This window comes from Triticum aestivum, chromosome 4B (assembly GCF_018294505.1).
Source record: "Triticum aestivum cultivar Chinese Spring chromosome 4B, IWGSC CS RefSeq v2.1, whole genome shotgun sequence".
NCBI classification, from domain to species: domain Eukaryota; kingdom Viridiplantae; phylum Streptophyta; class Magnoliopsida; order Poales; family Poaceae; genus Triticum; species Triticum aestivum.
In genome coordinates, this window is record NC_057804.1 from 357,374,920 (window position 1) to 357,389,210 (window position 14,291).

The 14,291-nt window shown below is 45.2% G+C and overlaps 1 protein-coding gene and 1 pseudogene across 2 annotated transcripts; both read right to left on the reverse strand.

Moving 5' to 3' along the window:
* Positions 1–922: 922 nt before the first annotated feature.
* On the reverse strand, positions 923–1,642 carry LOC123090100 (transcription factor WRKY19-like; annotated as a pseudogene).
* A 498-nt stretch (positions 1,643–2,140) lies between these two features.
* Positions 2,141–6,812, reverse strand: LOC123092173 (probable F-actin-capping protein subunit beta). Of its 2 annotated transcripts, none has more exons than XR_006444374.1 (8): positions 6,559–6,812; positions 6,064–6,134; positions 3,620–3,733; positions 3,359–3,441; positions 3,220–3,281; positions 2,968–3,121; positions 2,543–2,638; positions 2,141–2,455 (listed from the first exon to the last, which is right to left on the reverse strand). XR_006444374.1 is itself a non-coding variant. In XM_044513857.1 (8 exons), the coding sequence occupies exons 1-8, from the start codon at positions 6,685–6,687 to the stop codon at positions 2,372–2,374; spliced, it is 759 nt and encodes a 252-aa protein (XP_044369792.1). In that variant the 5' UTR covers positions 6,688–6,811; the 3' UTR covers positions 2,141–2,371. The 2 variants fall into 2 exon arrangements, 1 of the variants encoding a protein (XP_044369792.1); XM_044513857.1 differs by having other exon boundaries at positions 3,002–3,121; positions 6,559–6,811.
* Between the last annotated feature and the right edge of the window lie 7,479 nt (positions 6,813–14,291).

Here is a 14,291-nt window from a genome sequence, read left to right on the forward strand (position 1 = left end):
AATATATGTGGGGTCGGATGGGCCAACGTAGGTCGGGTCCGACGTGGCGGGCGTGCGTATCCGCCTCATATTTTGGTTGGATATGAGGGATGTCGGTTAGCCCGGGCATCTGAGACCCATTTAAGGTGCCCGGCTGGGTTGAAATTTCTTGATTGGTTAGTGACCGGGCAGACCGCTCGGCCATTTGAGGAGGGTTTGGGATGCTCGGTTGTAGATGCTCTAAATCCCTGCGAACCTCTTATTGGTGCATGTAGTGATGACATTTGCTGTAGTGAGTTTACATTTCTATTTCTCGACTAGCTTATAAAGGCCCTGCTGCTACGGTAATAAACTGCACAGATTGGTTTTGTGCATGTGCTGATCCATAATATATTGAAGTTGTGGAGCTCCTGTAGTTCAGAGTTTTTGTTAATAAATTTGGGGATCTTGGCCAATGTATAAGCACTACCAGTGATGGTACCATATATAGATATAGCTTCCATTGTGATAAATGATCATTGAGTCTGAATCTAAATATTAGTGCGAATACAGTACGATAGTGGCCGCTGCACCTGCATATGCAAATTTCAAAATTGGTCCAGATCTGAATAAACCTTATGTTCAAGTTTTTAAACAACAAGTTAAGATGCACCAAGATGATCTACACGAGATTCTAGTCAAGTTACATATAAAGTTCATTTAATTCGGAGCTACGGCCTAGAAGATATGAGCAAAACAAGTTAAACATGGCATTGATGCAAAATGCATTCAAACATCAGGCAAACACACTCAAACAAGGATTCAACATGACATAATGAAACTACATGCAATTCTAAGCAAGTTTCATATAGAGCATGCTCAAAATGGAGCAACGATGCAACACCTACACTCCAAACAAGTTATAACAACAATCTGCCCAAAACAGCAGGTTCTGAACCTCTGTTCAGAAAATCTCGGACAGGTTCACGTACAGCTTGTCCAACTCCATGTCAGCCCCGAGGCCGCCGCCGGCAGCATAGCCGTAGCCACAGGTAAGCTGGCACCAGGAGTTCGCCGGCGAGGAGGGGGACAAAGGCGGGGTAACGGGCTCTGCCGACCACTGAATCCCTTCCGACGCCGCAGGCGGCGAGTTCTGTTGTTCCTGGCCGAAGGAAGCAGGCGGCTGTTGATCTGTGCCGGCCAGGAGCGCGGTGGCTCGGCGCAGGTGTGCGCGCTGTGGTACACGACGTCAAAGAGCAGCGGGTTGGCGGCAGCGTGTTGCATCTGCTTGGTGACCTGGCAGCCCTGCACGTGCCGATGCGTGCACCGGAAGTAGGCCCGCGGGTACGTGGCGCCGAGGATGTTCTTCTGGCCATACTTCCACCAGCTGAGCCCATCGTCGAGCAGGCCCAGGTCCTGCATCAATGCCACCCAGACCTACGCCCTCGCCGCCGCCACCTTCCTGCCACTCCTCAGCCGGTCGTTCACCTGCGCCCTACGACCGGCATTGCCTCCGCGTGGGCTACTGCTGGCGAGGCGCACAGTCGACGAACGCGGCCAGCTCGATGCAGAGCTCCCTAATGGTGCCCGGCACGCCCTGATCGCCGTCGACACACGCCTCTAGCTCCCTCGCCATGGCCACCAACCCGTCCAGCTCCGTCCCAGCCTCTAGCTCCCTCGCCATGGCCACCAACCCGTCCAGCTCCGTCCCAGCATCACCACTGTGTCCTCCATGCCCGACACACCAAGTCTAGTCAGTCGATCAATGCTAGCATTGTCGCTGAAGGAGATATCAAATGAATTTGAGAAACGACAGAGGGTAAGTGCAAAAAGTCCAGGCTAGCTCCACATGGTAGCGTGTGATTGGCCCAGGACTAAACTTGCATACCTTGGACAAGTTGTAAAACTGATCAATGCACTTTTTCAAGTTGTGGGACTAAATTATCACATCTAAAACAAGTTCTAGGACGTCCGGTGCTATTACCTCTTAAATTAGTTGTGGCAAAGTTGATCACAAACCAAACAGGCCCGAAATAGCCTAAATTTAGGCAATAATATGTACTAGAACCGACAGGATTTTACTATGATATATACTCCCTCCGTTCTCAAATATAAGTCTTTCTAGATATTCCAACAAATGACTATATACAGAGCAAAATGAATGAATCTGCACTCTAAATCATGTCTACATACATCCATATGTCGTATTCCATTTGAAATGTCTAAAAAGACTTATATTTAGGAACGTAGGGAGTATTTTGCAGCCGGCACCGTTTGCAATACCCAGTTCGTCATCACACATCAAAGGACAAGAAAACTCTGTTGTGATTAAATACAGATACAGATGCGGAAAGTGATATGACACTAGAGATAAAACGCCATATTAAATTGGCATTGCTATCAATGTATCTGATCAGCTGTCGGGTAGTCTCATGTTAAGTACTTCAGGCGGTGGCCTAAGAGTGCAAACCATTTCCCTGGTTTTCCCAAAATAGACCTGCAGTCAAGGCAATACATCGTCGTTTGAGATAGAAAAAGATCTCACCAGATAAAAAAAAAGATAAATATGTGATGAAGCTGATACCTGGTCCAGTGAATTTCTCAGCTTGCCCTCCATCTCTTCTATCATTTTCCCCATGTTAACCAGATGCCCATCTGCCACAGCGAGAGTCATGCTCATCTGAAAACACCAACACACAGACAGCTTAGCAAGCAGTTTCTAATCAACGAAAATCAAATTCCTGCCTAGCTAGCTAAAACAGATAGCCTAGGCCATCCATCCAGCACAGTTAAGCCTCAATATCCCCAAACCAAAACCAGTGGCGCCATTTAGAACCTAGAATTGCTGATAGGCATACTAGTTTACTGCTAGATTGTAATGTTGACAGACAATTGATCTACTACAAGTACAGTTTATGTTGATGACAGAATCGAATCTATTCTGTTAATACACACATCAACAGTTGTGGAAAGCAGCGATGCAAGACATGCTTATATCTCACATAGCACCTTCCGTTGATATGAAGAGGGAGGAATGGGTAACCTGCCGCCTAATTGATCCGGACAAGTTGAAAGTTCCCGATTGCTTGTTATCTGTTGTCAATGACAGCATAACAGTGCTGTTCAAGCAGTAATGTGCTGCTCCTTCCTCTTCAGGACCAACCTATTGCAGTACATGGACATTCATTTGTCAAATCATGAGGTAACATAAGACAACAACAAAATAATTGACAACTTCATGGACAGTGTATCTTGAGCCACCTGGATAACATGAATAGCATCCCACGAACCTATTTGCATATAACCTCTTTTCCCTTGTCCATCTGGAACCACAAAATGAAATAATGATAATGAAAGACTGTGGTTAGCTAATAAGATGAGATCAAGCATTCGAACAGACCTTTCTTTATTAAGAAGCATGCAATGAAACTCTCGTCTTCATCCTCCCAAATGTACACAGATGAGATCCCACCTTCATAGTACCTAATTGCCAACAGAAGGTCGAATTACATGCTTTAGCTTTACCTTCACCTACTACATATATTTACACCTGTATACCAGATAGTGTAATCTTCTACTACAAGTGGAACATTCCGCCATGCTGCATGTGCTTAGTACATTACTGCATAAAAAGGTCAAGTAAATAAAATATGAATCTTACTGATCACGGTAGACAGAGAAAACCTCATTTGCCTCGACTTCAAGATTCCTCATCTCTTCTGAGGGAACTGTCCCATCTTCTAAAGGAGGCTCATATATGTTTGACCAAGGTGATCTGAAAGGCAACTCAATATCAACAAATGAGAAACAAATTTGAATTAAGAACAGGAATCACATCCACTAATTCAACTTTTTGCACTATTTTCTCGATGCATTTACTTATTAGATCATTTGGTTTGTTTGCAAGGCTAACGCTTGATAATTTACAGTCATTGCCAGTGGAACTGAACAAAGTTTCATTGGAATATACTGTCGCAATATATCAATGTAAGCAAGATTATATCAGGCAGTGCAACAAAAGAAGATAATTGTAGCAAATATACTGTAGTGATATACTCCCTCCGGTCTTTTTTAGTCCGCATATAAGTTTTGTCCAAAGTCAAAGTATCTCTACTTTGACCAAACCTATACAAAAAAATATCAACATTCACAATGCCAAATCAATATTTTTAGATTCATTATAAAATGTAGTTTCACAGTATATATATTTTCTATTGTAGATATTGATATTTCTTAGTATAAATTTGGTCAAACTTTGCAAAGTTTCACTTGACAGAAATCTAATACGCGGAGTAAAAAGGACCAGAGGGAGTATCAATGTAAGCAAGATTATATCAGGCAGTGCAACAAAAGAAGACAATTGTAGTGATGTACGGTGTGAAATACCAACCACCTAATCCTAGGTCCCTCCAAGGCATCCTTTCACTTTTTCCTTTCTCGTTTTGATTCATTTATCATGTATTCTTACACAATTCATCTGCACTAACATTATTTTCTTGCTCTCTTATGCAGCCAAATCACCAAAAATATCAGCTCTTCATTTTATTATCAACGCAGCATAGCTTCATTCATGGCCGTTGGATCTAGCGGTATAGTGCAGCCTTCTTCAGTATCTCCCAACCATTCCATTCTAGTCCTCATCCAACTGAACCTTTCACATTTCCGCTGCCTTCTCAGCTTCTCCTTCTTCCTCTTTTATCTCAACCCAAATGATTAGAACCCATCTGTAGCCAAAAATCAACCCATACTCGTTGCTTTTCTCGCTAACTAATGCTCCAAACCACATGGATGAGCAATCACGTGTGTTTGTGCTTTGAATTCTCCCATTCACTCAAAATCTCCTAATCAATCTTCACCATGGGTCCCCCTTCCTCTGTTTCTACAGCAGCAACTGCTGCCTCCTCCACATTCTTTTGTTTCTATGGCTCCAGTACGAGAGAGACTCGTTCACCATGTTCCCCTCCACTGCAGCCACACAGCCATATGGACAGCATCATAAAGGCCAGCCTCTATTTCATGAACTTCTCTTCCTTTCTATATTTTTCCCATTTTCCCAATGTTTGTTTCCTTCCCTTCTATGTCTGTATCTCACAGAATCTCAGTTTGCTTTACTTTTAGTGGCGACACATTACTGCAACCTACAGATGGGCCAAGGGTGAAAGACTGTGCAGATAACGTACAGTGTGTATTCTACGAGATATGATATTCTTCTTCCCTTTTTCTCGTCTGCTTTTTCTGTTTCTGTTCTGTTGTTCACTTGTTGTCCTGCTTTCTCAATGTTGCAGAAGATTTAATAATACAAAAGTACCAATGATACAGTGTGGGGCCTATGCATAAATTGATTCATTGATCTGACAAAAGATTATGTTATTTGGGGTACTGTTAATATGAAAATAGTGAATACACCGGCCAAAAAAAAAGTAGTGAATATGTTTCTATAGCATTTCAATGCAATAAACCACCTTATGGAGTATGCATGTGTTGTGTTTGATACAACGTCTTCCTCACTTCCTTAAAAAGCTTGCATTGCTCAATTTGGTCTCTTTGCAGAAAGCAGTTAATAGATCTGATAGGGCGATGTATCATGCCGTGGTATGATTTATGAGCATGCGATCAGTGTTGAATACCATCATAGCTTGTCATCTCAATGAAGTGCTACATGCAGTTGTTGTGTTTGGCTAGAATGTCTCCACTTGCCATATGCCATCTTACAGGATTTTTTTTACCATTCTAATTTTTTATATTTGTTTGATGATTCATGAGTTCTTTTCCCGTCCATCCAGAAAATGCTTGTGCATTGGGAAATGTGATGTGGGCAGCCGCTTTCACCTACAACAGTGTGGTTGTGGAGACCAAACAGTTTTGCAAATTTTAGATTATGTTACCTGATGACTAACTTTTAGATACTTTGTATGTTGTGTCTACTATCTTCTGCAAAGACTAATGCTATCATCTTACCAGCCTTTAACATTATATAGTCTAGAAATTCCCGCAGCAATATGTGGTGTGTTACCTAGTTCATAGGATGATTTCGTCCCGCAATGCATATGATTATAGAGAGCATAAGTAAAATGGAAATCAGGGAGGTATCAAGGGTTTGCTGACCGATAGGAATCAGCGTCGCGGTTATACTCGCAAAGAATGTATTCCTTATTGTTCTCCTTATCCATGCAAACCTGCAATGTTTACAACGTTCAGAGGAAAAGAAGGGAAAAAAGAATGAGAAACAAGAAATGGAATGAAATCGATTGCTTATATGTTAGAACATTGAAATAAAGCAGCGCCTAAAACAACCTTTAGCGAGGTTGGTTAGAGCCACTCGAGTAACATATCCAGTGGTGCAAGTTCGATTCAAGCACCTAAACGTACTGTAGAATGCAATAGTCATTCTACTCGACTTTATCCAATGACGCAAAAGAGGGGCGTGCCATAAACCTAAAGGAGGTGGATTTCTTGCCTAAATTTAACACGGAAAAGGAAACAATGGCAGCATGCCCGCTGAGAAATTACAGGGGAATGTTTTCGACGCAGTTTAACACCTATCCGAATCAGTGAGCAAGAAGTGGTGTAAACGCGGAGCAAGAAACGGCGGTTGCCTACCTGGAGCGGGAGATCGACCTGGGAGAGGAGGTCGAGGGAGTGGTCGGGGAGGAGGGAGAGCAGCGCGTTGAGCGCCGTCTCGGTGCTCCCCGGCGGCATCCGCCGCATCAGATCCATCGCCGCCTCCATGTAGCCTCCCCACCCTCTTCTTGGATCCAACCCCTCTCTGCTTCTTACTCTCCGTTTTCTTGTGCTCGTCCTTTTTCTTTTGAAGGATCCTGGAAAAAATTCTATGAGACCAGGTCTCACAGATTAGCAGATAAGACCCATCCTGATGGATGACACGTGGCATTCATAAATCACAAAGCATTCATCCCATCCCTTATCTGAAATTGGGGGGAGGGAGAGATTAAATGCTTTGTGATTTGTGAATGCCACATTGTTATCCATCAGTGCGGGTCTCACATAATTTATATGAGACCTGGTCTTATATAATTTTTTTCCGATTTTTCTTGTGCTCCTCCTTTCCCCCTTTCATTTCCCTTTTCTTTTATTAGAAACCTCATGGCCGAAAATGCCCAATGAAGACCGAGCTCCGTGAAAGCCTTAATTTAAAAAATTTCAAAATTCCTTTTATTTTTGTTCACAAAGTTCTGAAAAAGGTACGCACATACCTAGAGGCATAATGTAGATGTATGTAAATTTTCAGGTCAAAATATGTCAGAATGAGAGCTACAAAAAAAAACAATTGTAGAGTTTTTCAGCATATGTATTATTTATCCTCATAGTCCATGATTTTTGTTTTGCTATGTAGCTCACAATTAAAGGTATTTCATCGTGAAATTTTACTCACATACACATTACATCCTTATGTACATGTGTAATTTTTTCAGAATTTTTTAAAACTGAAAAGTTTAAATTTTGAAATTTTCAAAATTAAGGCCATCGTGGAGCTCGGTCTTCAAAATGTCCTACTTGAGAGGTGGTCTGATTTATAAAGAAACTAGGAAATTGCCCATGCGTTGCTACGGGGCCAAATAATTTTCAACACAAAAATAGTAGATGAAAAATACAGCAATGAGCCCATCGCAGTTGTCGTTGGGTCGTCGGCGTCTACGACTTGTCTTTTTCGACTAAGTCAGGGAGAGAAAGAATACGAATCGTGTTTTTAGAAGAAAAAAACTTTCCAAAACCCAGGCACTCTAAGTGATCCAGGCATATGCATGATCAACTAATCCTACCATGCATGTGAGCCTATTTACAATCAAATGTGTACAGAAAATAATCTAAACTTACTTATAAAATAATAAAGATGTAGGGCGCCATGCATGATACATAAATCATGGAATTGATGTGTAATGTAATTAAGTTAATCACGTGAGTTCATTAAGATGGAGTTGATTTAGTGCGGTAAAAGGTAAGCAAATTAATGTGATTAAGCGACGTGTTGTAAATGTCTGGACATCTGGTGACTGTCTGTGCACATATTTGGGTTTTGGCCCTTGTATCCCTCTCTCGCCCCGGCGTAGACTAAAAATACCCCTTCCCTTGGACAAATTTGGATTTGCAAAGTACATATGAAGAATTAGAGAGAGCTTTGCTCATATCTACCCATCTCCTTCGGAGATCAATACCTTCTTTGGAGAAGAATCCCTAGTGGATCATCAAGACCTCCTCCCGTGGAGAAAAATCCCCTTCATAGGATTCTCAAGCCCACGTCTCCTCTTTAGATTTGAAATGAACCTTACTCTTGTTCCTATTTCCCCTAGTTGGATTTGTACTCATGTGGTTCTCTTGTGTTTGCTTATCTAGTGGATGTGTGCTTGGACTTGTCTTTGAGTATTTGCCCTTGTGATTTGTGTGTTCATCTTGATTACCCCTCCAGTCGTGAAAGATTAGGCCACCTAGGGTTCTACCCAAGATCACTGCTCCATCCCGACGACGCAGCCGCACCACACCCTGTGATGGCAGTGACGTCGGCGGCTAGGCGGAGTGCCCTATGGCGGTCGAGTGGTAGTGGACAGTGCGTAGAGACGGGGAGCGACAGTGTCCTAGACTAGGGTGCTAACCACGCCGGCGCCATCATAAGTGGGTCGGGCCGAGGACCCCTGGATCGTCGATGATTGGGCCAAGACTGCCATCCCCCAAGACGTACTCAAGATGGAATCCTTCAAAGACTAGCACATACTCCAAGACACATTCGAATCTTCTGCATGTTTATCCCTAGATGTAACCAACCTCGTGTAAACCCTAGGTACCCCAGTCCCTATATAAGCCGAGGGGTTTAGAGCGTAGGGTAGAGAATTAGACATTCACATAAGATCTCAAGGTAGATCATCCTATACTTTGTACTCCAACATAATCAATACAACAAAGGCAGGGCGTAGGGTTTTACCTCTTCCAGAGGGGCCGAACCTGGGTTAACATTATCTCTAAGATCACCAGCTCAGGCCCCCCTACCCAAGATCTGTCGGATTAAACTCCGACATTGGTGGCCCATGCAGGTCCTGTTGTGTGGTCAAGACAACTCGATGGCCCATCTTCGGATTGATGAAAAATTTGTTGTGGGAAGACCTTCTTCCCGAGTCAGCTCTTTGTCTTCAGCAGGGTTACGCTCTATACTGATGCGAGTGGCCACCTCGACCAGATCGAGAACTTTGCTCTGGGCCAGACCATCAGGTTTGGAAACATGGACTATGCTACAGATGCACGAGGCAAACTTGCGTTCTTGGGCTGGGTGTCAGATCAGACCAAGGACCCCATCAACACCGACGCCGATTCGCTGGTCTCAGACTTAATCTTGGATCAGGACCATGGCGCAAAGCACTCATCAGATCCAGCTTCAAGCTCAGAACTGAACACTACCAAGCCAGCCTGGGCGTCAAGTCTAGACGGCGAAATCGCCGAGGCCAAGTCAGATGGAACCTCGGCCAAACTCCTTCTAAGCCCAGCTTTATGTCAATATATGGGCGAGGCCAACAAGGCATTCCTGAACAAGATGTTAGATCAGATTCAGAGCCCCGCTATCTTGGAGATTTGATAAGATCAACTCTTCCTTCTCTACAATACTATTTTGAAAAACTTTTTCAGGATCACTCCATGAACATTTGAAGATCCATTTATTCACCTTCTGAAGGTTTCATCAAGTCCAAAACTTGTTCTTTGTATATGGACTTCACTTTGGATTTCAATGATTTAAGTAACATCTCTCTAACCGGCGCCATCACCGCTTCCTTATAGTGCGCAGGTTTCATCTGCTTCTAAGATGAAATATTAGATTCGATAGTCTTATCTGACCTTTGCATTTTTTTACAATCTTAACTAAAAGCTTCTACATCTAATGTAGCAATTTCTTTGCTCATTTTTACACACAAAATATTCTAGCACATTTCTAGATAGTCTTGTTATATCTTAACCCGGAGATTAATAATCTCAATAAGCTATATCATCCTCCTACTTGCTCCTTTAACAAGAAAACCTTTTCTCGAAAAATATTCATCTATGACAAACATTTCTTCCTTTGAATTTAGTGAGGGGAACACACAAAACCTACAATGAAGCCTTGGTCTAAATATTCTATAACTCTTTATAGTTTTTATCACACCCCTTTTAGATGGTGCATCTATTTAGTGAATACTATGCTGCTTCATTTATAAATCCCCCCAAAAAATAATAAGATGTAACACCCACGATGCGGCTATATCTCCCACGTGTCGAAGCACGACTTAGAGGCATAACCGTATTGTGTGTGACGCCCGGATAATCATGCTATAGTAATCTCACGTTAATGATGGCACGTCACCTCTGTCACTGTAATTAATCTCGGGTTAATTCAAAACCGTTTCAAATTTAAATCCTAAATAAGTCAAACGACAAAAGTTTTCAAATATTTAAATAAAAATGTTCGGGCTATGTTAATTATTGCATCGGTAATTATGGTGAAGTAAACACAATTTTATAAAATGCCTAAATACTTTTAAATGAATTAAACCACAAAAGAAGTAATGAAAGAAAATACAAAGGTTAAAAGAAAACAGAAAACAAAACTAAAAAAAAAAGACAAGAGACAAAAGAAAAGAACCCCTCTCCCTGGGCCGAATGGCCCAGCTAGCTACAGGCTGGCCCGCCTGGACCGGCCCACCCCACCTCACCTACTAACCCCCAGGGGACACCGAACCCTAACCCACTCCTCCCACTCCCCACGTCTCTCCTTTCCTCGTCCCGATCTGGATCAGGGACGAGCGCCCCCTCCCCCAATCGATGAGCGCCCCCTTCCCACCCCTCTGCTGCACGCCCCCGAGGGCGCCGCCGCCCTGCCCCTACCTCGCTAACGCCGCCTCCCCACCGGACCAGGGCCACCGGACCGCCTCTCCACCGGAACGATCCGCCTCGACCTCGTCTCCTCCCCACTGCGTGACGTCCCCATCCTCCTCGCCGGACTCCATCGTCGTCGTCCTCTCTGTCGTCGCCTCGTCCCCGCCATCGCCGACCGCCTCCCCGGCCCCTCCCCAAGCCGACTTAAGCACAACTACAGGGCCCCGGTGAGGCCTCGTCCGCCCTCGCTCCGTTCCCCTTTGCTCCGGTCGCCGTAGGCCGCCCCACCGCCGTGCTGCGCTCACCCCTCCGTAGCCGCGTCCGTGCCCACGCACCGGCCATCCCGTGTGTGCCCCGGGGTCCCCAGCCCGTGCTCCCCGCGCGACACACCCCCTGCTCCTGACTGCGCCAACACGCGCAGAAGGGCTCGCCCCCGTGCGCCCCGCCGGCTCGCCCGGTGCTGCTTGGCCCCAGGCCGCTCCCCGCCGGCGCCCCCGCGGTGCCCCACCGTCGGCGCCTGGGTCCGCCCCATCGGGCGCCCGTAACCGCCCGCACACTTACGGGGCTCCGCCCCAGCAACCACGCCCGAACCCGATAGGCCCCTATGGGCCTATGACAGATGGGGCCCACGCCCAGAACGTATTAAAAAATATATAAAAATAAAAAATAGAAATAATTAATTTAAGAAATAATTAACTTAATTAATTGTGATTAATTAAGTTAACCAACTAATTAAACTAATTACACATTAGTTACCTAATTAACCTGATCTGTTAATAAGTTAATTTAGTAGTCAATGACAGTGGGACCCACTGGTCAGGTTGACCAGTCAACTCTGTTGACTGCTGACATCAGCATGACATCATGCTGATGTCATAAATCCATTTTCGAATTAAATTAAATAATTAACTAAATTCCTGAAATTAATAAAATCTTTAGAAAATCATATCTTTTAATCCGTAACTCGGATTAAATTATTTTCAACATGAAAGTTGCTCAGAACAACAAGACGAACACGGATGCGCAACCCGTTCGTCCGCCACACACCCCTAACATATCAAACTCGCAACTTTCCCCCTCCGGCTCCTCTGCCCGAAAACACGGAACACCGGGGATACATTCCCGGATGTTTCCCCCCTTCATCGGTATCACCTCATACCGCGTTAGAACACGTCTAGCTCTGCTTGTTGTCCTGTTATGCACTTGCTTGCTAAGTATTCATTGTTTCTTCCCCCCTCTTCTTCCGCTAGACACCGAGACCGATGCCGCTGCTGCCCAGTACGACTACGTCACCGACGACCCCTCTCTCTTGCCAGAGCAACCAGGCAAGCCCCCCCCCCTTGATCACTAGATATCGCCTATTCTTCTCTATACTGCTTGCATTAGAGTAGTGTAGCATGTTACTGTTCGGTTACTCCTATTCTGTTGCATAGCCTGACATTGTTGCTACATCTGTTGATACCTTACCTGCAATCCTAAATAGTTAGTATAGGATGCTAGTTTATCATCATTGGCCCTACATTCTTGTCAGTCTGCCTTGCTATACTATTGGGTCGTGATCACTCGGGAGGTGATCACGGGTATATCCTATATATACATACATACTATACAGATGGTGACTAAAGACGGGTCAGCTCGATGAGTACCCGCAAGTGATTCTGATGAGGGGGCTGAAAGGACAGGTGGCTCCATCCCGGTAGAGGTGGGCCTGGGTTCCCGACGGCCCCCGACTGTTACTTTGTGGCAGAGCAACAGGGCAGGTTGAGACCACCTAGGAGAGAGGTGGGCCTGGCCCTGGTCGGCATTTGCGGATACTTAACACACTTAACGAGATCTTGGTATTTGATCTGAGTCTGACCATTTGGTCTATATGCACTAACCATCTACGTGGGAGTAGTTATGGGTATCCCGACGTCGTGGTATCAGCCGAAGCACTTCAGACGTCAGCGACGGAGCGACGCGCACCGGATTGGACTGGAACGCCTGCTAGGCTAGGTCTGCTTCCGGCCGCCCTCGCAACGTGCAGGTGTGCTATGGGCGATAGGCCCAGACCCCTGTGCGCTTAGGTTTAGACCGGCGTGCTGGCCTCTCTGTTGTGCCTAGGTGGGGCTGCGACGTGTTGATCTTCCGCGGCCGGGCATGACCCAGGAAAGTGTGTCCGGCCAAATGGGATCAAGCGTGTTGGGTTATGTGGTGCACCCCTGCAGGGAAGTTAATCTATTCGAATAGCCATGATCTTCGGTAACAGGACGACTTGGAGTTGTACCTTGACCTTATGACAACTAGAACCAGATACTTAATAAAACACACCCTTCCAAGTTCCACAGACAACCCGGTGATCGCTTTTCCACAGGGCGACGAGGGGAGGATCGCCGGGTAGGATTATGCTATGCGATGCTACTGGAGATGCTACTTGGAGATGCTACTTGGAGGACTTCAATCTACTCTCTTCTACAGGCTGCAAGACGGAGGCTGCCAGAAGCGTAGTCTTCGACAGGATTAGCTATCCCCCTCTTATTCTGGCATTCTGCAGTTCAGTCCACCGATATGGCCCTTTACACATATACCCATGCATATGTAGTGTAGCTCCTTGCTTGCGAGTACTTTGGATGAGTACTCACGGTTGCTTTTCTCCCCCTTTTCCCCCTTCCCTTCTACCTGGTTGTCGCAACCAGATGCTGGAGTCCAGGAGTCAAACGCCACCGTCGATGAAGACTACTACACTGGAGGTGCCTACTACTACGTGCAGCCCGCTGAGGACGACCAGGAGTAGTTAGGAGGATCCCAGGCAGGAGGCCTGCGCCTCTTTCGATCTGTATCCCAGTTTGTGCTAGCCTTCTTAAGGCAAACTTGTTTAACTTATGTCTGTACTCAGATATTGTTGCTTCCGCTGACTCGTCTATGATCGAGCAGTTGTATTCGAGCCCTCGAGGCCCCTGGCTTGTATTATGATGCTTGTATGACTTATTTATGTTTTAGAGTTGTGTTGTGATATCTTCCCGTGAGTCTCTGATCTTGACCGTACACGTTTGCGTGCATGATTAGTGTACGATTGAATCGGGGGCGTCACAAGTTGGTATCAGAGCCGACTGCCTGTAGGAATCCCCCTTTCCAACTCCTTGGCCGAAGTTGAGTCTAGTCATTGAAAACCTTTTTCTAACTTGGCTGTGCGGCCCATGGGCTCACGTTGCCATTTGGGTGGTATTAGGATCTTTTACTCCTCGTCTATACTCTAGGACTCTGAACTCTCTTCTACTCGGGTTAAACGATTTTACTAACTCTGACTCTAGGTTCTCGTAACTACTTCCACCCGGAGAACCCCTTATTACACGTGATCGCCAGCTGCACCAGAAGATTTCGGAGATACTCTCCCATATTCTCTCGAGACTTTGTGCCCACCGCTTTTGTTATTCCCGACCATCGATAAACCCATATGGATAACTACATACACTTATTGTCCATAGCTTCACTTCCAATTG